The sequence below is a fragment of the Benincasa hispida genome, chromosome 12 (genome assembly GCF_009727055.1).
Source record: "Benincasa hispida cultivar B227 chromosome 12, ASM972705v1, whole genome shotgun sequence".
NCBI classification, from domain to species: Eukaryota; Viridiplantae; Streptophyta; class Magnoliopsida; order Cucurbitales; family Cucurbitaceae; genus Benincasa; species Benincasa hispida.
The window spans coordinates 40322277-40347853 of record NC_052360.1 but is presented as its reverse complement, the minus strand read 5'-3'; the positions used below and the strand labels follow the sequence as shown (position 1 = coordinate 40347853).

Here is a 25577-nt window from a genome sequence, read left to right as displayed (position 1 = left end):
TTATTTTATTATTATTCTTCATTTTAAGTTTAACCATAGAAACTTCTTAAAACCTCTCGCCTTTTTAGTTACGTATAACGCATCAAATACTACATTTAACGTATTTGTAATTATTTTCCAAAAGTCTTGTAGTAATAGTAATCCATTATTAAAAGCTACTTTTAAAGAGTTATTATCGTTAATTTTTTATTTTCTAATAAATTAAAAAAAATTATAGATGGACTGACTAATTATAAAAAACAAATTAAAAAACAAAAACAAAAACAAAAACAAACATTTAAAAATCAAATATAGAATCTTAGAAAGTAAATAAAAAATAGAATTGAAAAAATATTTATAAGCTAAATTAAAAAAAAAAAAAGAATGAATTATCCAATGAGTAGTTGCTAAATATGTACAGTAGTAGGATTAGACAAGGGAGGAAGAGCAAGTTCCCCAGGAAGGCAAAAAGCCGCCTCAATTAAATATTTTCTTCAGAGTTTTAAGTTTAACTCTGTTCTTTCGTTTCCTCTCCCCCTTTATTTACTTTGTTGGTTTTCTTTTCTTTTTTCATCTCTGCCTCGGCCTCTGTTCAGCTTCTAGCCTTCCCACCTATTTTCTCATCACAGCGCCTACGAAAAGCGTGGAAAGAACTGCACGACACACAGAGATAATACTACTAATGAGCCGGAAATTTTGTTCAACTATCTTTAATCTTCTCCAACCCTTCTGAGATGCAGAGCTAACGAACGGAGGGAATAGCAGGGAGGAGAGGTACAGAGGAAGGAAGTAATCGAGCGACTCAGCAAAAGGGTGTTTTATATGCGCTTGGAAAATGCGAGACGCGCTGCCGTCTGATCACACCAACCAAATCCTTTCTTCTACCAACAAGAAGAAGAAATCCGATGACGATAAGGTAGACAAAGATTCACAAAAACCCATCACACAGATGCAGATGCTCGCCGTTCCTCCGGTTCTCGTTGTAAATCGTAGCCGATCACAAGCTAGTTCACGAAGGGTCACGCCCACTACTTTAACAACCACTCCTTCCATAGCCACAGCGGTTTCTCTCGACTCTCTTTCCGGCGACGGCACTGGAATTGTTGTGCCGACGGCTGTGGAGAAGCACCTTCCTAACGGGGATCTGTACATTGGGAGTTGCTTGGGGAGTGTGCCACACGGATCGGGTAAGTATTTGTGGACTGATGGCTGCATGTATGAGGGTGAGTGGAAGAGGGGTAAGGCCTCGGGGAAAGGGAAATTTTCTTGGCCTTCTGGAGCCACATATGAAGGCGAATTCAAGTCGGGTCGGATGGAAGGGATTGGCACTTTCATCGGATCCGACGGCGACACCTATCGTGGCTCATGGAGTGCAGATCGGAAACACGGTTTCGGCCAGAAACGCTACGCCAACGGCGATTTCTACGATGGAACCTGGAAGCGGAATGTTCAAGACGGAAATGGCCGTTACGTCTGGAAGAATGGGAACGAGTATGTGGGTGAGTGGAAGAACGGGTTGATGTCCGGTCAGGGGGTTTTGATTTGGGCCAACGGGAATAGGTACGAAGGTCAATGGGAGAACGGAGTTCCGAAGGGTAATGGGGTTTTCAGTCTTCTTGACGGGAGTAGCCACACCAGTGAATGGAATAAGGAAATGAAAATTCAGCAATTCAACGGAAGTTTCGATTCGCCTGATGCGAAAGAGAAAATCCAAAGCAATGGGGTTGTTGAGGGTGAGAATCTGACCGCAACATTCAGGAAAAGATCTTCTGTGGACGCTGCCAGAGGCTCTTTGACGGAGAGGAATTTTCCGAGGATTTGCATTTGGGAATCTGACGGGGAAGCCGGCGATATCACTTGTGATATACTCGATAATGTGGAGGCTTCGATGTTGTATCGAGATGGATTTAGACAGTTTAAACGAACTCCTTGTTGTTTAACCAATGACGCGAAGAAACCAGGGGAGACGATTTCCAAGGGCCATAAGAATTACGAACTCATGCTCAACCTCCAACAGGGTATAAGGTAATAATCGAATGAGTTGCCTTAGTTCATCTGAAATGCTCGTTTCTCCTACTGGGTATGCGAGTGACCATGTTTTTAGGGTTTTTTATGCTCTGGTTCTGATTGGATTTTCTGTAGGTATTCTGTTGGGAAGCACGCTTCAATTCTTCGGAACCTTAAGACGAGTGATTTCGATCCCAAGGAGAAGTTCTGGACGAGATTTCCACCGGAAGGATCGAAAATTACGCCCCCTCATCAATCCGTAGAGTTTCGATGGAAGGATTACTGTCCCTTGGTGTTCAGGTATTGAAATTTCCAAGTTTCTGTTCAATTTGATTTATATATTGTTCAGTCAGTGACTAAGCTTTCTTTGCAATCCTTGTGTAATGTAGACATCTGAGGGACTTGTTTCGGGTTGATCCTGCTGATTACATGCTAGCTATTTGTGGAAATGACACCCTTAGAGAGCTCTCTTCCCCTGGAAAGAGTGGAAGTTCCTTCTACTTAACCCAGGATGATAGATTCATGATAAAGACGGTGAAGAAATCCGAAGTGAAGGTCGGTTATTGTCTCTAAGTCCAACTTCATAATCCCATATGATTCTGATTAGCTTGGTGTAGTTTTTTTTGTTACAAGTTCTTTTGCTCCATTTGATGGATTGCCTGATATGTTGGAGGATGATATTGATGAAATTTAATCCATCTCTTTTCAGGTTCTCATAAGGATGTTGCCAAGTTATCATGACCATGTATGTCGTTACGAGAATTCTCTTGTGACCAAATTCTTTGGCGTGCATTGTGTAAAACCAATTGGTGGCCAAAAGGTGCGTGTTGTTTCTCTGGACTTTGCTTTTTTATGTATCTCAGATATGTTACTGTTATAATTTATTTTGCTTCTAACTTAATCTTTTGTTGTGTAACTAGACACGGTTTATCGTGATGGGCAACTTGTTCTGCTCTGAATACCGAATTCATCGACGTTTTGATCTAAAGGGATCCTCCCATGGCCGAACAACAGATAAGCCTGCAGGAGAGATTGATGAAACCACTACACTGAAGGATCTTGATCTTAATTTTGTGTTCCGCCTTCAGCAAAGTTGGTTCGAGGAATTTATCAGGTAAGTTTCTACATCCAGAATATATGGTTCTTGCAATCTTATTTACTCGGTGTTAAATTTAACATTAACGTTTTGAAAATATGACAGGCAAATTAACCGAGACTGTGAGTTCTTGGAAGCTGAGAGAATCATGGATTACAGTCTTCTGGTTGGTCTTCATTTCCGCGACGAGAATAGATATGACAAAATGGGCTTATCACCATTTCTATTGCGATCTGGTATATAATCTTTTCTCCACAACGTTGTCATGTGAAAATATAAGCTGGGGGATTTGATAAGCTAAAAACCACATGTTCTCTATCTTGTAGGTTATAAAGATTCTTATCAGAATGAAAAGTTTATGCGTGGCTGTCGCTTTCTCGAAGCAGAGCTGCAGGATATGGATCGAGTTTTAGCTGGCCAGTACGTTTCTTGTCCATTTCTACTGTTTTTGTTCTACCATTGAACACTATTATGACTTACTAGATTGAATTATACAATCAGCATGGATCAATATTTTAACATTTTAATCAGTCATGCTTTTGAAATAGATGTGCAATGATTTTTAACCTGATACGTGACCATTCTTCCAGGAAACCTTTAATTAGGTTAGGAGCCAATATGCCAGCAAGAGCCGAGCGAATGGCTAGAAGGAGTGACTTTGATCAGTATACCCCTGGTGGGACGAGCCATTTGATCCCTTCAAGGAGTGGTGAAATCTATGAAGTTGTCCTGTATTTTGGGATCATCGACATCTTACAGGACTACGACATCAGCAAGAAACTGGAGCATGCGTACAAATCCTTACAAGTTGATCCGATCTCAATATCAGCAGTCGACCCAAAGCTTTATTCGAAAAGATTCCGAGACTTCATAGGAAGAATTTTCATTGAGGACAGGTGAAGAGAAAGAAGATAGGAGTGTGACTAAACCATCCAATTGATAAAAGATTTCCCAACCGAATCTTCGATCAACCAGACAACTTGAAGAGTTGGGTTGCACGCGAAACTTCAATTGCTCCAGGTTCGTGTAAGAAACTTGCATGGAGTAGGAGGTCAAATACCAATTACAAGTTGTGAAAAAAGCTTGACATTCATTGGCACATGCAAGTGTTTATGGCTGATTTTGCAGAGCAGCCAAAGTCTAGAGAAGAAGGGGGTAAAGCCTTTACTATATTTGTACATTCAATGCAAGAAAGAGGGAGATTTGGTATTGAAAGGGTTCTTCCCTCACATTGCTTTGGTTTTCATGGGGTGAATTTTTTTTTTTTTCTTTTTTCTTTTTTAACCTTTGAACATGAAGAGATTTGGAAGATAAGGTATATAGGTAGTGGAGAAAAATGTTGTTAGAGAAAGATTCAAAATGGGGATTTGGAAAGTGAAGGGTGGGAAGAAAGAGAGTTGGAATAAGAGAATTGTACAGGGATTACGTTTATGAATTTTTATTATTAATTTGTGAAATATATATTTTTTTTATTAAGAAAAAGCCCTATTCAATCTCTCTCTGTCTTGTTCTCGAGGTTCACTTTTTTATGAGTTTGAAGGAGAGGAAAATGGGGGTCGGTTGGTTTGCTTTTTGCAGTGAAAGAGAGCGGGAAGAGTTTTGTTTATGTTATAAAAGCCCATCAAAAGCAGAGAAAGGCAGAGAAAGATGCGCTGCTCTTTCTTGTTTTTGCCTTCTTTGTTCACTTCCCTCTCTTTTTCCTTTACCTTTTTATAAACCTACATTTATTAACATAACTACATCACTTAATAATTCAATAAGTATATGGTTTTCAGGTTAAAGAATTGATCTTTTGGCCACGTGTAAGAAACCCATTTGTGAAAAATGAATTTAAAACAAACCCATATTGTAAATTTGGAAGAAAATGGTAACCCCAATTGGTCAAATTGAGGAAGATAGTGGAGCCCATGTTACATTTGATTCTGAATTTGACCTTCTCTTCTCTTTGCTTTTGTGGAACTTCTATTGTCTGATTGCACAATCCTCATAGCACGGGTTTGTCCTATTAGTGCTTGTAGATCTTGTCAACTCTCTCTCCTTTTTTTTAAAAAAAATAATCCACTTGAATTTCTCTATTTACATTTTATTTTTCCCACCATCTCATTAAACTATACTTTCATTAATTTAACTCAACTTGGTTTACTCTCTTAATCTCTTCCCTTTTCAAACTTCAATTATTCTAATATCTACTCTACATCTAACACTACAACTTCAAATCAAATCACTCCAAATTACACATTCAAATTTCTTTAACCTACCTTTTAAACTATACATTTTCTTTCATAAAGCATAAACCTTGCCAGCTATACACATGTTACATAAATTTTATGTTTCTTCTAGATATAGAAGTTTTTTGGTCCTTCAACTTTTAAAATATTGATTTTCATCCTTACACTTTCGAATTTTATAATTTTGATCTCTATATTTTTTTTAAAATGATCATTTTAGTCCCTTCATTTTCATTTTTCTTTTGTAAAACTGTTAGCATGACATTTCATTCACTAAATTTTTTAAAGGAACAAATTGCAAATATAGCAATCAAGTCCAAAATATTAACAGATATAGTGCAAAGCAAAAAAAAATTGCAAATATAGAAAATTTTAGATTCAACTCTCAGAGTCTATCAGCGATAGATCATATCATTAAAGGAGTCTATCAACAATAAAGTCTATAAGTAATCAATTTTGCTATATGTACCATTTTTTAAAAAATGTTTGCTATATACTTATTAATAGCCTTAAAAGGACTACCCATCACAATCACCATTTCTTAAAATATAGCCATAACTTTGTATTCAAGAGTTAATTTTACAAACAAGAATCAAAATAGCCACTTTAAAAATCAAAATGAACTAAAAATGAAGAGTAACATGGACTAAAATAGTATTTAAATCATGGTCGGAGTAGCTTATGTTTTAGACCTAAATCAAGCGAAGGTAGAAGTATTTGAGGGTGAATTTACAAATGTAAAAAAATGAGTAGACAGCCTATATGGGTTTGTCTTGTCTGTGGAGGTGGAAATTTAGAGACAGAGAGGTCAACTGTCCTGCCTGTAAAGTCATGGAGCCTACTCTTTCAACCCTATGAACTCACTCACACACCCATTATAAAACAATTTTGTTTTCAAGCATTCATGACAAAAATTTCTCTGTTTTTTTTTTTTTTTTTTTTTTTCTTTTTTTAGAAAAACAAAAATAATAATTAAATAAATAAAATTGCAAGCATGCATGGCTAATTGGCCATATGCCTCAACGTGCTCACAAGTTTCTCTTCTCTGACTTAAAAAATAAATATGAAACAAATAATTATAATATTTTATTTTTGAAAAGATATATTATTAGATAAACTCGTTCATCAAATCATTACTCACAATACCCATTATCAAAATCAGCTATATTCTTGTTTGGCGTGAACTTCAATTTTTGTTTATACAATATTCACCAAAAAAGAAATCCAGATGATACTCAGATTTGGATCAGGATTATTCCACACTTTTATCAATTTTTTTTTTCTCGGGAAACAAACAGAAGATGAATCAACAGAGAAATTATCAAATGTCACGAAGATCTAGATATATCTAAATTCTTGCATGCTTTAAAAGTGAAAAGGGGGAAAAAATACGCTTCTGATTTTATAAAAATGAAAAAAGTGGGTATATATATAAATGAGAGTAGTAATCATTTATTTTTTAAGATTGCGAGGCCTTGATACATCAAATAAACATGATTTTCTTTTTCAAAATTAATTGCTATAAGAAACATAGGTTGAATTTTGGTAAAATACTAAAAGAATAATTATCCCACGATGAAAAAATTCAATGAAGTAATGGACATTAAACACTTAACAACACTTTCTTTCTGGTCGGCTATAGTTATTCTTTGGATTTAGAGTTTTCACTCATTTATTAACTTTTTTTTATGTTTTTTTTTAATTTTCTACTTATTTATTTTTAAAAGATTAAAAGGTCTCTCATCTTGGAGATTTCATAGAATGATTATGTTCTAATGCTTGTATTTGAACAATATATATTCTGATTTGCAAATAGAGTGTTTGGGATTAAAATGTATAAAATGAAATGATTTTTATTGTAGATTGTTGAAGATAAAGTTGTGAAGAGATTAATTAAGAATGAAAAATGTTTAATGTAAAGATGGATAAAAAAGGGAGAGAAGGGGGCAGTTTTCAGTTGAAAAAATCTGGTAGCACAAGGAGTGATTCAGAATGTAAAGAAGAAAGAGACAAAGGAAGGACAAGAGGACCCATTTATAATGTATGGTTATATATATATAGTGTGACAAACAATGATACTTTTAAAGAAGATGATGAGGACAATTCATTAAAGGATAAATCAAAAACATAAAACATAAAATGGGTACTAAACTTTTTGTTTAGCCACACAACTTTAAATATCATTTTCTTTTCACCCTTTAACTTTTAAATGTTGATGCATGTTTTTTAATTGGCTTTTTATATGTTTAGTAGATTAAAAAAAAAAAACAAACAAACTTAGTTTGTAAATAAGTTTAGTTTTGATAATTTTTTTCCTTTTTATTAAATCTTCAACTCTTAAAGAAATAATTGATTTTTTAGTTCAATTACAAAATAAAAGTATGTTTTTTTTTTTAACACTAGACTTCATTTGATAGCCGCATTGATTTTAATTTTATGCTTTTAAAGTTTATGCATATTTCTTTCTAATTTTCTTACAATAATCTCCACATTGAATTTTTAATTAGATTCTAAAAATAAAAATAAAAATTTAAGAACTAAGGTACTCCCACTTGATAACCATTTTTTAGAACTTAAAAAGTTATTTCTTAAAAGTTATTTTGTTTTTACTAATTGGCTAAGAACTCAAATGTTTAATTAGAAAAGATGAAAATCATTGGAAAGAAGTTGTAAGAAAGCAAATACAATTTTCAAATAAAAAATTAGAAAGCAAATGATTAACAAACGAAGCATAAGTTTTTAGTCACCAAAATTTGCCTTTTTTTTTTTTTTTTTTTTTTTTAAATATGAGTAGAAAGTGAAATAATGTTGTAACTAAAAAAAAAAAATAGACAAAGAAACTTACAAATTAAGTTGCTATCAATCTAGACTTATATTTTTTAATTTTCAAAACTTTGGTTTGAATTTTTTAAAACATCAGTAAAGATAAATAATAAAACGAATAAATTTATAAGTGAAACTGGTGTTTATAATTTTTTTTTAAAAAAAGTAATAGTTATCAATTGAGGTCTAAGTGATTGTAAACATAATTTAACATTATCCATCTACTAGAAATAGAAAAGATTGCAAATATACAAATAGCGGTAACATCTTTAACGATCAATCTAGCTATTTTGAGTAGAATCCAAAAAATAAATTATATGAAAAAGACTTCAATATACCAAGTGGAGGTATGATGATTTGAACCTCCAACTTTAAAAGAAGAATAGTTATTAGATATGTAGGATTTGGAAAAATATTAGAAAAACATTTATTCCACATTTGAAAGGTTCAAGAAAATGATGGAATCCAAACACTATAAAAATGAGTTTATGTCTTTGGTTCTTAATCATCCCAGTTTGAAGTACTTTATGCTTGGTATATTAGATTGGTTGTGTGAGTGGGTATAATGTTTTCATAAAGTATTCTTGTAATTGGGTTAGGGGAGTGTTTTATGTGTGATTGTAATAATTTTTCACATAATGAAATTTTCTGATCCGTGATTTTTTTTTTCTTATTTGAAGTCTTTCCACGTTGATTCTTGTTTTCCAATTTTATTAATTTCTTTTAATTCCTTTGTTATTACTTGCTTATTCCCATAGTAGTATTGGAAGGCTTTTCCCAAAAAGTGGTGTAAGAGCTTTAGGTTCGTAATTTCTTGAATTTCTGAGTATACTATGTGGTTGCAACATTGTTTGAACCCCTACATCATAAAAGAATTCTTGAAACGAGCTATGGTATTGAGAATAGTGTATGTTGTTCACTATTTGTAGATTTGCTATGAGTGAAGCAGATATGTCAAGTTTTATGAGTCTAATGAAGTTTGATGTGGAGGAATTTAATGGAAGGGTCGACTTTAGTAAGTACAAGTCAAAGATGTGTAGTACAATATGGGTTAGACAGGGCCTTGAAGGAAGACCAAGCAGTGATACTTCTGAAAAGTTAAGCAGTAATAGTGGCTTAGGAGAGTCTAGCAGTGGTTCCAGCAAAAGGTTCTAAAAAGTCCAACTTGAGGAATGAAGATTAGGAAGAAATGGATTTTAGAGTTGCAACTACAATCAGAATAAATTTAGCTAAGAATGTTATTGCAAATGTCATTGACATTTCGACAGTCAAAGAGCTTTGGGAGAAGCATGAAGCAATGTTAGGCAAAAAAACATCTCAAATCAGTTGTACCTGAAGGGGTAATTTCACACGCTATGGATGGTGGAAGGTACAAAAATCTCAAATCATCTGGGGGGTATTCTCAATGGCATCGTATCTAAGTTGGAGGTTACCAGAGTGAAGATAAATGATAAAGATAAGACACTTAGAATCATTTTATTACTTTTTCCTTTTTTACAAACACATGAAACCAATCATGATATATAGGGAGGAATCATTAGATTTTGCTGAAGCTACTAGTAAACTTTTATCAGAGGAAAGAAGACTGGGGAGTGAAGGGCGTACTTCAAAGAAGGATTCAATACCGGTAACGAGCAATTAGAAGAATAAAAAAGAGTTCGTGCAGAAAAATGATTGTTAAGGATGTGGACAATTTAGGCACATGAAAAAGAATTGTTCTAATAGAGCAAATTCGCCAAAAGACTCCGAGTCAAATGCTAATGTTGTATCCATTGTCATAGATTATGTCTATTCATTTTATGAAGAAAGACAGTATTCATCCTCATGGTATGTTTACTTTACCATGTAGAGGATGTGATGTTAACAATTTCAATACAAGTTTGCACATGAGCATTGACTTAGCGATTGTGCAAGGTGTGTAGTGGAAGTTATTGATGGCTGAAGAACTTCTAGATGAGCCAAGTAGTTGGAAATCATACTATATAACCTTTAGAAAGAGTTTATCGACATGTGACAAAAAATAAAAATCTTGAAAAAGATGGTTTTTCAAGTGATTTACTTTTTATGGTGGAGTAGGTTATAATTCTATAAGTTGAGAATTACTATTGTCAATGAAGACAATTGATATAGCTATGAAATTTTCAAATATCTTGCCCATGTGAAATTTGTAAAATTTTGGCAAAATATTATGAGAGCGTTTCTCCTAAATCTGAAAGACTCAAGAAAGTGATGGACTCCAACACCATAAAACGGGCTTATACTTTTAGTTTCTAATCATTCTAATTTGAAACACTTTAAGCTTGGTATACTAGCTCAATTGTGTCGGTGGTATAATGTATTGAGAAAGAGCTCTTGTATTTGGGGTTAAAGAGAAATTTTTGTGTGAATATAATAATTTTTCATACAATGAAATTTGTCTGGTCCATGGATTTTTCTCCAGTTTAGAGTTTTTTCACATTAATTCTTGTATTTCCAATTTTATCCTCCGTTAATAGTGGGATGTTTTCTCCCATGAGAATATGCTCATCTTTGACATGTTACTTAAACTTATTGGGTAAATATAAATATATATATTTCACAGACATTAGGTTGATATTAAAAAATAAACTACAAATAAAGAAACTCCTAGTTGTGTCATATTGTTCTATATGTTCTATATTAATCAGTATTCATGTGTGAGTTGGAAGGCAGACCATAATTGAATTATTTATTTATTTATTAAAATTTAATTTTTTAAAATTAAGTCTATAAACCCTAATTTCATTAGTACATTTTCTTGATTTGATATCTTTCCAAAAATGTTTTTAAAAACCATGTCAAGTTTTACTTCAAAAAATGATTCTTAAAAGTTTGTTTTTAATTTTAAAATTTAATGAAGAATTCAAATATTTATCTAACAAGGAGAAAATAATAGTAAAAAAAAAGGAAGAAACAAATTACTTAAATTTGAAAAGTATAAAACTAAGGACGAAATCTGATAGTATGAGAACCCCTTTATTCTAGGTGAACCCATAATAAGAATAACTCCAATAAACAAAATGGTAACAACCCTAAGAAAGCTAAACAGATTTGGCTTAGAAGATCGATCGATGATAAAAAAGAAATGAGAACTTATTCCTAACTTCAAGATTTCGAACTCTTCACAATTTAATGATCAAACTAGATTGAAAGTTCTAATATATGCATTTGATAATCTAAACAAAGTTTCGAAAGTTGGAAAAAAAAATAATGAGATAGGATTGATGGCAAAGGTTGCATATATTGGAAGTGAATTATTTCATTGATTGGTTAATGAAAGCAGAGGAATCTTTCCTCGTAAATTGAACCTTCTCCAAAATTGTTGGGCCAATTTGATTGAAAGAACTTTAATAGCTGATAAAAGTCAATAAAAGGTAGTGGCATTTACAAACCCATTAAAGAAATTAAATGCCATTACCAAACAAAGAAAATGAAGCCAAACGATTAAAATGACACTATAAATTACTGAATTATCAGTTAGTAGGGCAGAATCTAGCGTAACTCATTATTTGCATGGTGGAGTATTATTCATATTCCGTCTTCTAATAATTAAAATCGGATTAAATTATAAGAAATATCTATATTTTTATGATTATAAAGTCGATGATTCCAATCCTTTTAACTTCTATTGTGCTCAGAAAAAGAGAAAGAAATTGGATTAAATTAGTCAAAACACAATTTAACTTTAAAATAGGTTTCAATTATACCTCAAAATAAGTTTCTAATGTGTGATCCTCAATGGTTACACCATTTATTTCATCTAATAAGATATCATCAAAATAATTTATATAATTAATTTTTAAACATCACGTCAATTTACTGAAAATAATGTTATAAATGTTGTCTAAATATGCTTTCCAATTTTTACATATTAATTGATGCTTCAATTTATACCTTATTTAAAAAAAACAAAAAAAAAAATAATGATATTTTAAAAAAATCAAAGTCTAAAAGTAAAGATAAAACTTTTAAAAATCTAAGAACATAATTTAAACGAGTAAAATTTTCATAAAATCCTTTTTCTGAGTTCATTTGATAAAATTTTTTTGAGGAGGTTAATACACCACCCTATAATTATTGGATTTTAAAAAGGAGAATCCAATGAATTATATATATATATATATATTTTGTTGTTCTTTAATTTTTATTTTGATTTGATTAGATTTTGGTGAACACTTACCTAAAGAAAAAAAAATGTTACTATTAAATTTAAGGTTAAAATGATAAGTTTGATCCTAAATTTTTAAGAGTATACTTATTTTATTTTCCATAACTCAAAAAACTTCTAATAAGTTTCCAAACTTTCAATTTGGAGGTTTTTTTTTTATAGAAAAGTTGACCTATTCACAAGAGCCTTTGTGATTAATTACCCGCTCTCTACAAGGGTATGAAATCTAACATTTTGTTTAGATCAGAGCACATTACTGCATTATAATATATCATGTTAGGAATAATCATGTCTATCGTATACCTAACGTGATGGTCATCTCTATCGCGATATTCATTTTTCTATTTTGTTTTCACATCTTTCTCACAATTTGTTGTGTTTTATGGTGCAAAAAATAAAGATTGCAATAGAGATAGTCATCACGTGATGGATACACGTGGACATCCCTAACGCGATACAACGTATAGTTTGCTGTGTTTTTCCTATTTTTCTCACAATTTGTTGTATTTTCCATGAATATTGAGTGGAAAAAAAATGAAAATCGCGATAGAGATGGTCATCACGTTAGGGCTACGATAGACATGACTATCCCTAACGTGATATAATATAAAATGCAGTAATGCGCTCTGACATATGTAGAAGGTTAGATTTCATACGTTTGTGGAGAGCAGATCATTAATCATAAAGTTGCTTGTGAAAAGGTCATCCGTATAAAAATTTGTGTCCGATACATCTTTGTAGTTAAGTTCGTTAGTTCTACACTTAAAACTCAAACATGTGGTATTATTTAAGGAACCAATTGAGGTTAATTAGTGAAAAGAAACCAAAAATCAAATACAAAATTAAATACTCTTAAAACTTTATAGTGGACATAATTCATCAATCTATTGAAAACCGCTCTAAAACACATTTATAACAAGTACAATTGACAATTGTTGTAGAAGTTGAAATTAAACTTAAAGTTAAAATTGTTACAACAAGTGGTATCAATAATGACCTTTATTTTCATCCGATTGCATTAAAGAAGATGAAGAAGGATTGCTTAAGAAAAGAAAGAGTCAAGTATTTTTTTTTAAAAAAAAAGGAGTTTCACAAAGGGTCATGTTCAAACTTAAATGAGGGCGGCCATTGATGTTGGGAAAAAGCCCTTTTCATTCCCAACATTGGCCCTTCTCTATTTGTCTTCTAGGGAACATTTTTTCTATTTCCCTTCACTCATTGTTTTTTCTATATACATAGCCCATCTACCTAACTTAACTATTTTTGCCCCCTCAAATCAAAATAAATAAATCCCTCTTCATTAAAAAGAAAACAAAGAATTTATTGGGGTATTTATCTTGTGGATTAGTGGAAGTTGTATCATTTTGTTTGCTCAAAATTGATGATTAAGTTGTGAGGCTCCACTTATACATCCAAAGCAAAATTGGTGGAACCAATCGGGAGATGCCACGTGGAATATAGTACACACGTTTCTTAGTTAATGATGCACATTAATTTCCTTGGAGACGTGTGGGTGGAAAGTTGAAAGGGATTGGGTTGGGTTGGGGTTGGGCCAACTTGGAAAGTGATTATTTAAAGACTTCAAATTTGTGAAGACTTGGTAGGGAGTTTAGGTGATTTTTCAGGTGAGGGAATGTGGGGGCACTACTATACTATTCTATTCTATTCTATTCTATTCTATTCTATTCTTTTCTATTCAATCCAATCCAAAAGCCAAGCCAGCCTCAATGTCAAAGCTTTAAATTAGGTGAAGGGTGGCCACATTCATTATTTTGACTCACTACATTATGGTATGCCTACTTACAACTGTCCTCTAAAAACACTTACCTTCAATTTGTGCAACTAAATATACAAAACAAGAGGAATTCCATGTTAGGGTGTTTCGTTAGAAACGACCTAAAGGAATTCCAACTTACTACTGTCTAAGAATGGTAGTTATAGAAATTTTAAGGAAGAACTCGATCTCGCGCTCAGTTTGTCCATACATAAATAGATATCATGCGTTAACATTTGTAGTCACACACGTAGGGTGTTCAAATGATATATGTCAAGTTATGTCTTAGTGACGAAGAGAATTATAGATTCATTAGTATATTTGAGTTTAATACTTGTTTAGTTAATTTAGATTAATGTGTACTTAATTAGTATTTGATAATTAATTAGTTAATTGTCATATTTTATTGTAAAGCTATAAATAGCCAATTTATAGTTGTAATAGGAGATTTTTTAATATCAATTTTATATAGAATTCTCTCTTAATTTAGGGATGGATTTTGAAACAAGAATTATCTGACACACCACATAATAAGTTACATATAATGTTACAGCTATCTCAAGAACATTAAAATAAACATAGATAATAAAGCGTTAGAACAAAACACAAAGTTTGGTAACTCATTTCTGTGCAATATTACCTACATCTGGAGACAATGTGCCATGAAAAAATATTTTTCACTAATGAATAGTTAAATGACTACAACATTGCACTTATTTGTACTTAGACTTCCCCACGAGACTTCCTCCCAAAAATTTCTCCAATATTTTTGTGTTCAAATGAAGACGATTTCGATTGTAATACTTAGGCTCCCCTTAAATATTAGATTCCATTTTCATTTAATGAACAAAGCTTCAAGATGATGAACAGAAACAACAAAAAGATTTATAGTACTTGTTGCTTCACAATCACGTGTGTTATGGGTCAATTTGGACCAGAATGCCCAATTTGCCCATCTTTGCCTCAGAGGCCAAGACCGAGGCGGACCGTTTTCCATTCTCGACTTAAGTGCCGAAGGTTTTGTGGCAGGCATCACAACGTTGTTTTCTTTTCTTGTCTTGCAGGTCGTCTTCCTTCCCCGAAATTATAAATTCACTGTCAAAGGTACGTGAAGGTTGAGTGAGTCTTCCTACTAGATTTTGTTATCAACAATTGGTACCATCTATGGGGAATGAGCTTATGACCTTAACAAACATAAAGAAATACATAGGTTACAACGGGATGGAAAAACACAGTGGAAATGAGTCAGATCAACAATGACATCCTAGGAGAACAACATAACTATCAATGAAAGATATGCTTGCCCTAAGCCCACCTCAGCCTTGATCTCTTAAGGAAAAGGCAGAGGAAAAATTTTCGACTTTAGAAGAGAGGGTAGCAATGTTGGATTAGAATTTGGCTCGGATGGTAGACCTTTTGGGAGCACAAGAAAGGCCATATGATAGTGTAGAGTAGCAACGTTTAAATCTCAAGTATCAAGCTATATGATAGAAAATCAGATCATGTGAAATACCTAAATACTTACATATCTTAGATGGAATTGGGAGTTTCATATGCAATAAGGTGTAGATCATTTTCTCTCTCTCTTATAGGATCGGCTCATTTTCTCTCTCTCTTATAGGATCGACTAAGGAGTGATTTTGGAAGCTCAAAGGAAGATCGATTGGTTCATTTAAATAGCTCGCCAGAGCATTTATCATCCAAATCTTGGGGGAAGAGATCAATGAAAATTGTAAATATATGTGCTGACAATCAGGCAAGAAAAGAAAGAAAGTTTAAGGGAATATATAGTCAAGCTCAACAATGAAACCCAGCGAGTTGAAGGATACACAGACTCAGCAATCTTGATAGCAGTTATGGAAAGGCTTAGGAATGAGTGGCTCTAGCGCTACATAGCAACTTTAAATGTGAAATTTCTCCATAGCAACCTTATCATTCTCCCCTTATTCGAGGACATCCTCGAATATAAAGGATGACATTGTATAGCAACTTTATAATCATCTCAAACTTTTGAAAGAAGTTTGAAAGGTTTGTCTCCTCCAAAATTAAATGTAAAATTTCTTTATGTACAATACTCTTCCACAATCGCCGTATTGATCCAGTCTTTCTTAATTATCCTCCCATGTGTCTTTAATGATCCATATAAAACACAAGAAAAATAATAGGAAGTAACATTAGTTGGACAAATCTCACTCTCATGATTTTTCTCTCTTAAATACTTTTTCTACGGCCTTTTTTTTTTGTTTCTTTTACCTCTCTTGTCTCATCATTCTCTTTTATCTTAGTCTCTTATCTCTTCTCACTTTTTTCTAGAGTCTTTATCATGACTCAATTTTCAACACATACTTCAAATATCTTCTCACTCTCCATGACTACTTAATCTTTTGGTTCATCTCCCTAACTTTAATCATCACCTTCATTCATCTCAACAACCTTACCATTGGAAATCTTCCTTTTCGATTTGTGGGTGATTCCTATCATTTTCAACTGGTTGGTCATCTTTAGGCATTAGACAATCTTCTTGATTTTTAATAGACTGTGTGGCTCTTGATGTGCTACCTTCAACTCTTCATTCAATTGCGATATATAATCAATAGATTTACATAACTTAGTCAAGCTATTTCGAAAAATCTTCTAAAAATTTGTATCACTATTGTGGGTCACATGATGATTTCTTCCTTGGTGAAACATTGTAAGGCGTCTAATATCTTAAACTTCAACAAATCTTATATTATTCTTATGAAAAGCATGTAAAAAAATCAAAATATAGCTTGTGAATAGTCACGAAATCCCGAAGTGTAAAAAATAATTATAGAGAGATGCAAAAGACAACTTTTTTTAAAAAAAAAATAAGTTTTATTTTTTACCAGCAAAGTATATTGAAATATGAATGAAAATAAAATAATAGAAAATGTCACGAGAAAATATTGATAGAATGAAATTTGGAAGAAAAAAAATTGAGCTAAAAACGAAATATTAGAAAGGATATATAATCTATTTTGAACTAAAGTTTTGATACCACATAATAAAGAAAACCACCTCAATTACGTTTGAGAACTTTATGTAGTTTAGATGAATCCTCACTAACATATAACTAAGAATCAAAACTTCAAAAAAAGATGAAAAGATTTCCTTATCATTGTTCTAAAGAGAAAGAAACTCAGAACGGAAAGTAAGTAACATGAAAGTATGACAAAATGAAGAGAAAAACTATAAAAAAATAAAAATAAAATAAAAACAAAAAGGTGTAGAAAAGAAGAATAGCATTAACTCTCTAAAGTTTGCTTTTTTTATCTAGTTTGATTCCATCTCTTTCGAGATGGATCAAGTCGTTACACTTGTTTATATATATATATATATATATATATATATATATATATAAGCATCCAAATAAGGTTCGACAAAGCAGTAGAGAGGCTAAAGCAGCAATAGTTCTCCAAGATTCTTGAGCAAAGGATGAGGAAGTGGTAGATTTTCAAGAGTTTACCTAAGAGAATGAACCGTTATGATCTGGAGAAGTGTTTGTCATTTTTATAGATCTTTTAAGGTTATAGTTTCATCTAAGTTAACTTAAAAATCATTCCTTGTCAATTTAACCGAGAATAAGGGAGAGTGTTTGCATATTGATAGATTAATAGATAGATATATTAATTTAACACAATAGATTGTATACACGAGCTATATAGATAAAATTGTTACATGATAAAATGTTGGTAGATCAAATATTAATAAGTTTTAAGGAATGATTTTATGATTTAGAAAATAAAAGAGATTAGTATAGGACTATTTTCAAATATAGTAAAATGAATCAAAATATTTCTACATATAACAAAATATTATTATCTATCAGTATCTGTCACTAATAGACTGTAATATTTTGCTATATTTGAAAATATTTTCAATAATTTTACCATTTAAAACAATTACCTATTGATATTTGGGATTTTGATAAATAATGTTAAAGTGAGTGAGATAACAAATCATAAGATTCTAAACATGTCTAATCTAGAATGTTTAAAAAAAGTGAAATGACGGGAGCTAGAGTGAGAGAATACTAATATATATGTATATAATCAATTTTCAATTGGGATGGTTAGACGTAAATACATGTATGTAGTAAAGGTATAAATGAAGAGAGAAGTATTGACACCCATCTCATAACCTAGTAAACAAAATCACAACTACTCAAAATTCTTAGACATTTTTCATTACTCATAAATTTTCATAATATACAACAAAATATCTATATTTTTTTTTTATTTGTCAGTGTGTAATCCTTACAAATCTACTCATAAAACTAAATACACGTGTTATCCAAATTCAAGTTCCTATAATCTATCTTTGTAAATGCTTCTGTTATAAATAAAAAAAAAAACAAAAAGATCTAATAATATTATACAAGCTCAAACTTTTCCCACTCAATATTCAAACTTAGTCTTGTTTTTATAATGAGTCAAAAATCTCCTAAACACTTATTTTATTGAATTATTAGTCGGTGTCATATTATTTTATTTATTTATTGATGAAATAAAAGTGTATAGAGACAAAATGTTTAATAAAGAGTATAATCCCAAATATTTTAAAAGGGGAAAAAAAAGAAAACAGAGAGCCGAAGGGGAGGAGGCTGCTGTGCCCTATTGACTAGACTGTCCAAATTAGAAAAGATAACATATTAAAAACACGGTCTGGGTTAGGTAGTCGCCATTGCCAGCAGGAGGTTTCCATTTGAGGGAACATTTTAACCCATCAATTTCCGGTACGTTTTCTTCTTCAAATCTTATTATAGATTTAACACCCTTTATTTAGCTGGCTAATCAAACTATATTAGATTCGAAAAGCAACCCCTTTGCATGATTCGATTCTGCTGCCCCTAAATGGTAGGGTAATGGGTATTGAAATTAGGACCAGTTATGTATGGATTATGATGTAATATTTGTATCATGTTTCGTAATTTTGAGTTTCTTGAAAAGGGAAATGCAATATGTAGAGAATAGAATCTGATGAGAGGGAACAAACAGTAGTTGACAATGGGAGAATGAAATTGAAGAGTGAGGAAGGGACTAATGGTAATGGTAATGGTGGTGGTGGATTGGTTGTGGCTGAAAGGAAATGAAAGAGATTGGGGAAAGCAAAGCACATGGCGAGTGGGATTGAGACGCCATTGTCGGGTTATAGTTTGTTGAAATTTGAAAGTAATGCACCCCAAGTGTTCGATCATATGCCTAAGTGACCCCTTTCCTTTTTCTTGGGTCCTCCATATCTCACTGACACCTTCTCATCACAAAATAGTCTATGTTTTCCATTTTGATATATTCATTGAGTTGTCATTTGTCACCATTCCATTCATGGGGTCCCTCTTCTTCATCTATATCTGCAATTATTAATGGCCACACCATTGCCTTTTTCGTTCTATGCAATATAGAAAAAAAATATGGATATGAATGATTTGAATTGGGCCCAGCCCATTGGAGGCCCGGCCCACATTGATTTGAGGAAGACCCAGAAGCTATATAGAGAGAAAAAAGGAAAAATGATCGAGTTGAAATCTTCAACCACAAAACTAAGACAATGATGAGGTAGAAAGAGACGTGGAGGGGAGGAGAAAATGGATTTGTGAAGGGAGAAAACAAAGGAACCCCACATCAACAAACCAAGCCATTGGGAAGAGTTTGCTTCAAAAAATTGCAATAATTTTGTTGGGCATTATTATGGTTTGTGAATTAATATAATAATAAAATATCAATGTGGGTGTGATTAGTGAAAGGCAGATCTCATTCTTTGGGCTCATGGGATGATGCTCAAAATGTGAGAATGCCTCAATTTTAGGTGACCAACACCATATGGTAGGTGACCTTATGAGATCCCACCACCATCCACTCTTCAATGCCCCACTTAGTGACTCAAAACTCTATTCACTCTTTCCTTCCACAGTTCCATTTTTTATTTTTGTGTGTTCTCTTTCGCTACAAATTTCTATCAAACGCCTTCGAGATAGCATTCGGGACCGCCATCGTTGCCCTTAGAAAATGTAACATAAATGTCTATCTACTTAGTTTAACTCGGATTGGCAAAAATAATTAAGTAACTAAAACGTTAATACTGCTGAAATGGTTGTGCTGAGTGTATGTGTGCCACTTAAATTTGTGAGAAAATAAGCCGAACAAAACCGTGTGAAATGGATATTGGCCCAGACACCTTGGTATGATAGCAGCGTAAGTTTGGCCCATGTTTGAGGCCCGGAAGGAAACTCACTTCGCCCCATGAATTTGGGCCGAGACACCGTAGTATGGCCCACTGCCAGAGCGCGGTGAGTTTAGGTTTAATTAATAAATTAATAAGTTATTCTACATTATTTATTTATAAATTAATATCTTTCGGAATTAATAAGTTTAGGTTTAATTTGATGTCTTAACTTTTGCGGAAAAATTTCAACTCTTTTGACCATTTGTATAAAATCTAGGATGTTTAGACATTTTTAAAATATAAGCGGAATGTTAAGACAACCCAAATTTCTTTCTATGTAGTTAATCCTATTTAATTATTTACGATCTAATGATGGAAAAACAACCCAAATTTTGTTCAAAAAAAACAAAAACATGATGGGTGCATAAATGGCTATCCAATTTTTAGATTCTTAGAAATTCGAAAAATTAGGATGAAAAATTAGATTACAAAAATGGGATAAATATAAATTTATACATCTAAATTTGTATCAATTAAACTTTAAATTAATAATCATATCTATTTAAGCTCTAAAGTTCTATGTGTGAATCAATTTGATCTATTTATTATAATTTCATTTTTCAGAACCATTAGTGCATAACTTTTACATGTGTTTACTTCTTTAGATGTAAGGATTATTATAAATTAGTGGGAACTTCGTGAATTGAATAGATAGTATTGGTTTTTCATTAAATCAAAACAATTTTTTTTTTGTATCTTACCATCTTCCTCCCTTAACTCATTTAAACATGATTTTATGATAGTTGTTCTTGCTAATTTGGTAAGATTTAGAAAAAGAAGAATTTTATGGCGGCTTTGATTTGATTTTAAATGAAATCAAGTGACAATTGCTATAAATCACTAATTTAAGTTTTAAATTGATAAAAACCTCAAAATTTAGGGGTAATTTTTTTTTTTCAAATTTCTTTATTTGTTCAACAAGGATAAATAAACATAATGCAACTACCATAAAATTTGTATTATATATTTTGAAGGTAAATATTTGATTCTCCCATCCCATAAACTTGCTGTCATTATTCACATTTGAGTTACATTTGTTGAAGTGATGTAGCTAAAACTAGAAATTTCGACCTTGATTTTTAAATTTTAGATTAGTATTCAGGTGTGTATAATTTAAATATAAATGAAGTCTTTTTTTTTTTTTTTTTGTACCAAATTGAACATTTAAAAAAATATATATTATAGATATTGAAGGTTGTCCAAAGCAAGTCCCAAAATCTATGAACAGGTCCAAGCCCATAACTATTGTGAAAAGGCATGGAGGATGCACATCCCAAAAGGAAAATGTTAACACCTTCGGATTCAACCCGACCAACCGAGTCGATGAACTTATACCAACTGAGAAATAATCGAGTTGTATTTGGTCTGGGACCCTACAACCTCAAGCGTCTAAAACAATCCTGACAATATCAATATTACACGTAACTAGAGGTGGGGGTTATAGGTCCGCCTGTTCGACGACCCCAAAAAGGGAGAGTAAGTAATTTTCAAGTGAAATTTTTGCGTGATTAGTTGAACTATACGTTCCTTATACTATCTTCTTACGCAGGACAACTTGAAACTAGTGGTAGACAAAGAAGAAACAGACTAGAGGTCAAGCCCATGAGAGAGCCACGACATCCTCCAATGCGAACAAGATCCAACGCCAACCATACTTATACAAATTTATTAAACTATATCCACTTTTAGTTATTTAGATTTTTAACTTAATATCGTGGTTACCATTGCTTTCATTTTTTTCAATTATAGAAAACTAAATAAAACTAAAATATAGAGAGAGATTCCTGATATTTGATACTCCATATTTATGAATCTATTGCTGCTATCTTTATTCTAAATAAAACAATTTTTAATTCCGAATGCTAAAAGAAAAAAAATACTTCATATATATTGGCTAAAAAAATACTTCATATTATAAAATAAAGGAAACAATAAAAAAGCCAGAGAAGATGAAATGGAGGATGAATTGTGTTATGTATTCAATTGTATCATAATCACTTTTTTATAGAATTTACAGAATAGGAAAAGATTAAGATATAAAGTTGTAGTTACTTACTAATATTAGTTTGATATTACATGTAATGTACGTGTTGCATAAAGTTTAAAAAGAGAATTTAATTATAAAATTTTAATAATGCAACTTTAATTTATGAATAAGAGATTTTTATTTTTTAAATATGTAATAAAAAAAATTATAAAAAAATTGGAAGTTGGATGAGGAAAAATAATAGTTATTTTAATTGGGTGTGAAATGTATTATAAAAGAATATATAAAAGAATATATAAACTAAAATATTTTATATTATTTTTAAAATACTTTTTGTGATAATTATCATTTTAGTAAAAATAATCTATTTTATTTTAATTGGTATCATTCGATTGGTTTCCTCATTTCAAAATTTAATATAAACATAAATATTATTATTATTATTATTTTAAATTCGTGGTCACTTAATTAAAAAAATGTATTTGATATTTGAATTTAGATTATTTGATTATCGTCTTAATTTTGTACTATTTTTCTCTTAAATTATATGATAATTATCTCTTAGTTATTTTTTTTATAATATTTTAATTTTGATGATTTGATTATCTTTTTAATTTTAAACTTTAATTCAAACCAAGATTTTTTTTTGATAGTCCTTCCTTATTTTTAAATATTTTTATTGCATGATTTGATTACCGGTTTCTTACTTTTAAACTTTAAATTAATCAAAAATAATTGTTTTTAAGTTTTTTAAATTTTGTGATATTAATCTCTATTTTTTTTTTTTATGATTTGATTATCCTTTTAATTTCAAACTTTTATTTAAATCAGTTATGATAATTTTTTTTTATTGGATGATTTGGTTAGCCTCCTAATTCTTAATTTTATATTTAACCAAAATATTTTCTATTTTTTTAATTTATTTTGGATTGGATGATTTGAGTATTCTCTTCCTTTTAAACTTTAATTTAAACCGAAGTATTATTATTTTTAATTATAATCTTGTCTATATTAATTTTTTTTTTTAATTTTAATTGATTTTGATAATGTGATTATCCTTCTAATTTCATATTTTAATTAAAATAAAATATTATTATTTTCTGTTTTGTATGAAATTTTATAATGATTCTTTCTTAGTTGAAAAAAAAAATGATTTGATTATCCTCCTAATCTCAAACTCTTCAAATTTTAATGTCAACAAAAATATAATTTTTTCCATGCAAACAGAAACCCTAAAAACTTAATCACTTTTAATTTGCATCGATGTTCTTCTTGATTTTAAACTTTATTTCAAATTTTTATGAATTGATGTGTTGTTGCAACAATTTTGAAAAGAGAAAAAAAGAACAAAAGCTTGTAAAAAATAGTAAAATTTATTATAACCCTTACACTCGTTTGGTGTGCATTTACAGAAATTAAAACGTAAAAAAAAAATTATAAAAGCATTAGAATAATAACTATCTTCTCTATCACTTTGTTGGCCTATTGCTTGAAATTTGAGAATTTTTTTGAATCTCAAAAGCAAAGTATTTTCTCCACCCAATATATGAGGGTATTTTCTCTACCTTGTTCAATATGTGAGGATGAATAGATCTTCTATGTGTATAAAAAAAAAAATACAAAAACATTAAGAAAAAAGTCACATTAAATCACTCTATGTATTTTTCTAAAAATTGAAAAGTAAAAAAAAAAAAAAAAATGGAAAAAGATGACATGGGTTAAACAAAAAGAGGGAGGCATAATATCTTCATATAGAAGATAGAAGAGATACTTGAAACAAATAAATTAAACTTCTTAAAAAAAATAAGAAAGATGTTGCTATTAACGAAATTTTTTTAAAAAAATACCTATAACAAAATTTCTAAAAAAAAAAAAGTTAGATATAGCAGGTTAACAAAATAATTTTTTTTTTAAAAAAAAAGAAATGAGATACCTAATGAAAAATGAGATGATGAAATTAGCTATTTATAGAGAAAATTTAGATAGCAAATCATATTTTGTTTTTATTTTAAAATTTTTCTCTTTATTTAATGTGAAGTAGAGATCATATTTTTTAATCAAAATGTGAATAAGATGTTAGAGGATAAAATTTGATTTGGTTTATTATTTTTTTTTACTTTTATTTGACTAGAGGTAGGTGTTAGAGAGAAAAATATGATTTTAAAAAATTATGTGAATAACATATTAAAGGATAAAATATGGTTTTTCTATTAAAAAAAATATCCTATTAATTATAGAGAAGTAGAGTTATTAAAGATAAAAATGTAATTTTTTTTAAAAAAAATAATTTTTGTGAATGAGAGATTAGAGAATAAAATGTGATTTTTAATTTTTTTTTTCTTTATTTAATCCAAAGTAGATATTAGAGAAATAATTTTTTTAATGATTTAAATGTAAAATTATGTATGATATATCGATTACTATAAACTAAAAGAGTTTATAAAGGGACAGGAGAAATCAAATGTTTATCTCCCATAACCCATTTTAGATAATATAAATTTAGTTGATAATAAACTATTATTGTTAATTTATTTATGAATATGATTTATGTTAAAATAATTATGTAATTATTAGTTTGTAACATTATATAATTTATAATGTATTACATAACACATATTACATATTTAAAAAAAATGTTATATTATATTTCTAAATATTTTTATCTTTATTTAACAAAATTCTATATTTTAAATTTTAAAATTTAAAATTAAGATACAATGAAAACATAAAAATATTGTTTTTAAAATTTGTATTGTTTAGATCACAGAATTCGAGTTGTACACATATTTGCTGAACTCATTAAATCGAAAAATATAAAATAAAATTCGAATTCTCTACCAAACAAACTCTTAATTTCGTAAATAATTTCAAAATTGCCTACTATTTTACTAATTTATATTGAAGTTTGAGCCTTTAATCCGTTTAACAATAAGAAGTAGGATGTGAGAAGTAAAGAAGAAGAGGAAAAAACAAACAGAGTATTTTAAGGCGTTAAATTGAGTACGGTGTAGTTATAAAATCTCCATAAATATATAAATGAAAGGAAGAAAAGGATATGAAATTCTTCAATAAATGTATACACTTTAATAATAAATACTATTAAAATCAAATTATTCAATACCAACTCATATGGGTGTTTACGGGTTGGGTTGGGTTGGTTTGGAAAACTTTTTAGACCCAACCCAATTGTTCGGGTCATAAATTTTTTCAATCCAGATAGCCCAACCCAACCCAACCATGAAATATTTGGGTTG

General features: G+C 30.7%; 1 protein-coding gene and 1 long non-coding RNA gene across 2 annotated transcripts; both read left to right on the top strand.

The window, feature by feature from the left end:
* Nucleotides 1–414: 414 nt before the first annotated feature.
* LOC120067278 (phosphatidylinositol 4-phosphate 5-kinase 1) lies at nucleotides 415–4575 on the top strand. Its single transcript, XM_039018812.1, has 8 exons — nucleotides 415–2004; nucleotides 2122–2286; nucleotides 2376–2541; nucleotides 2696–2806; nucleotides 2907–3100; nucleotides 3188–3318; nucleotides 3409–3502; nucleotides 3673–4575. Exons 1-8 carry the CDS (start codon nucleotides 815–817, stop codon nucleotides 3980–3982), a joined length of 2361 nt encoding a protein of 786 aa, XP_038874740.1. The 5' UTR covers nucleotides 415–814; the 3' UTR covers nucleotides 3983–4575.
* A 14122-nt stretch (nucleotides 4576–18697) lies between these two features.
* LOC120068219 lies at nucleotides 18698–22117 on the top strand. The gene is made up of 3 exons (XR_005479128.1): nucleotides 18698–18849; nucleotides 21522–21812; nucleotides 21886–22117. It is a non-coding gene; the product is annotated as an uncharacterized LOC120068219 (long non-coding RNA).
* The last annotated feature ends 3460 nt before the right edge of the window (nucleotides 22118–25577 follow it).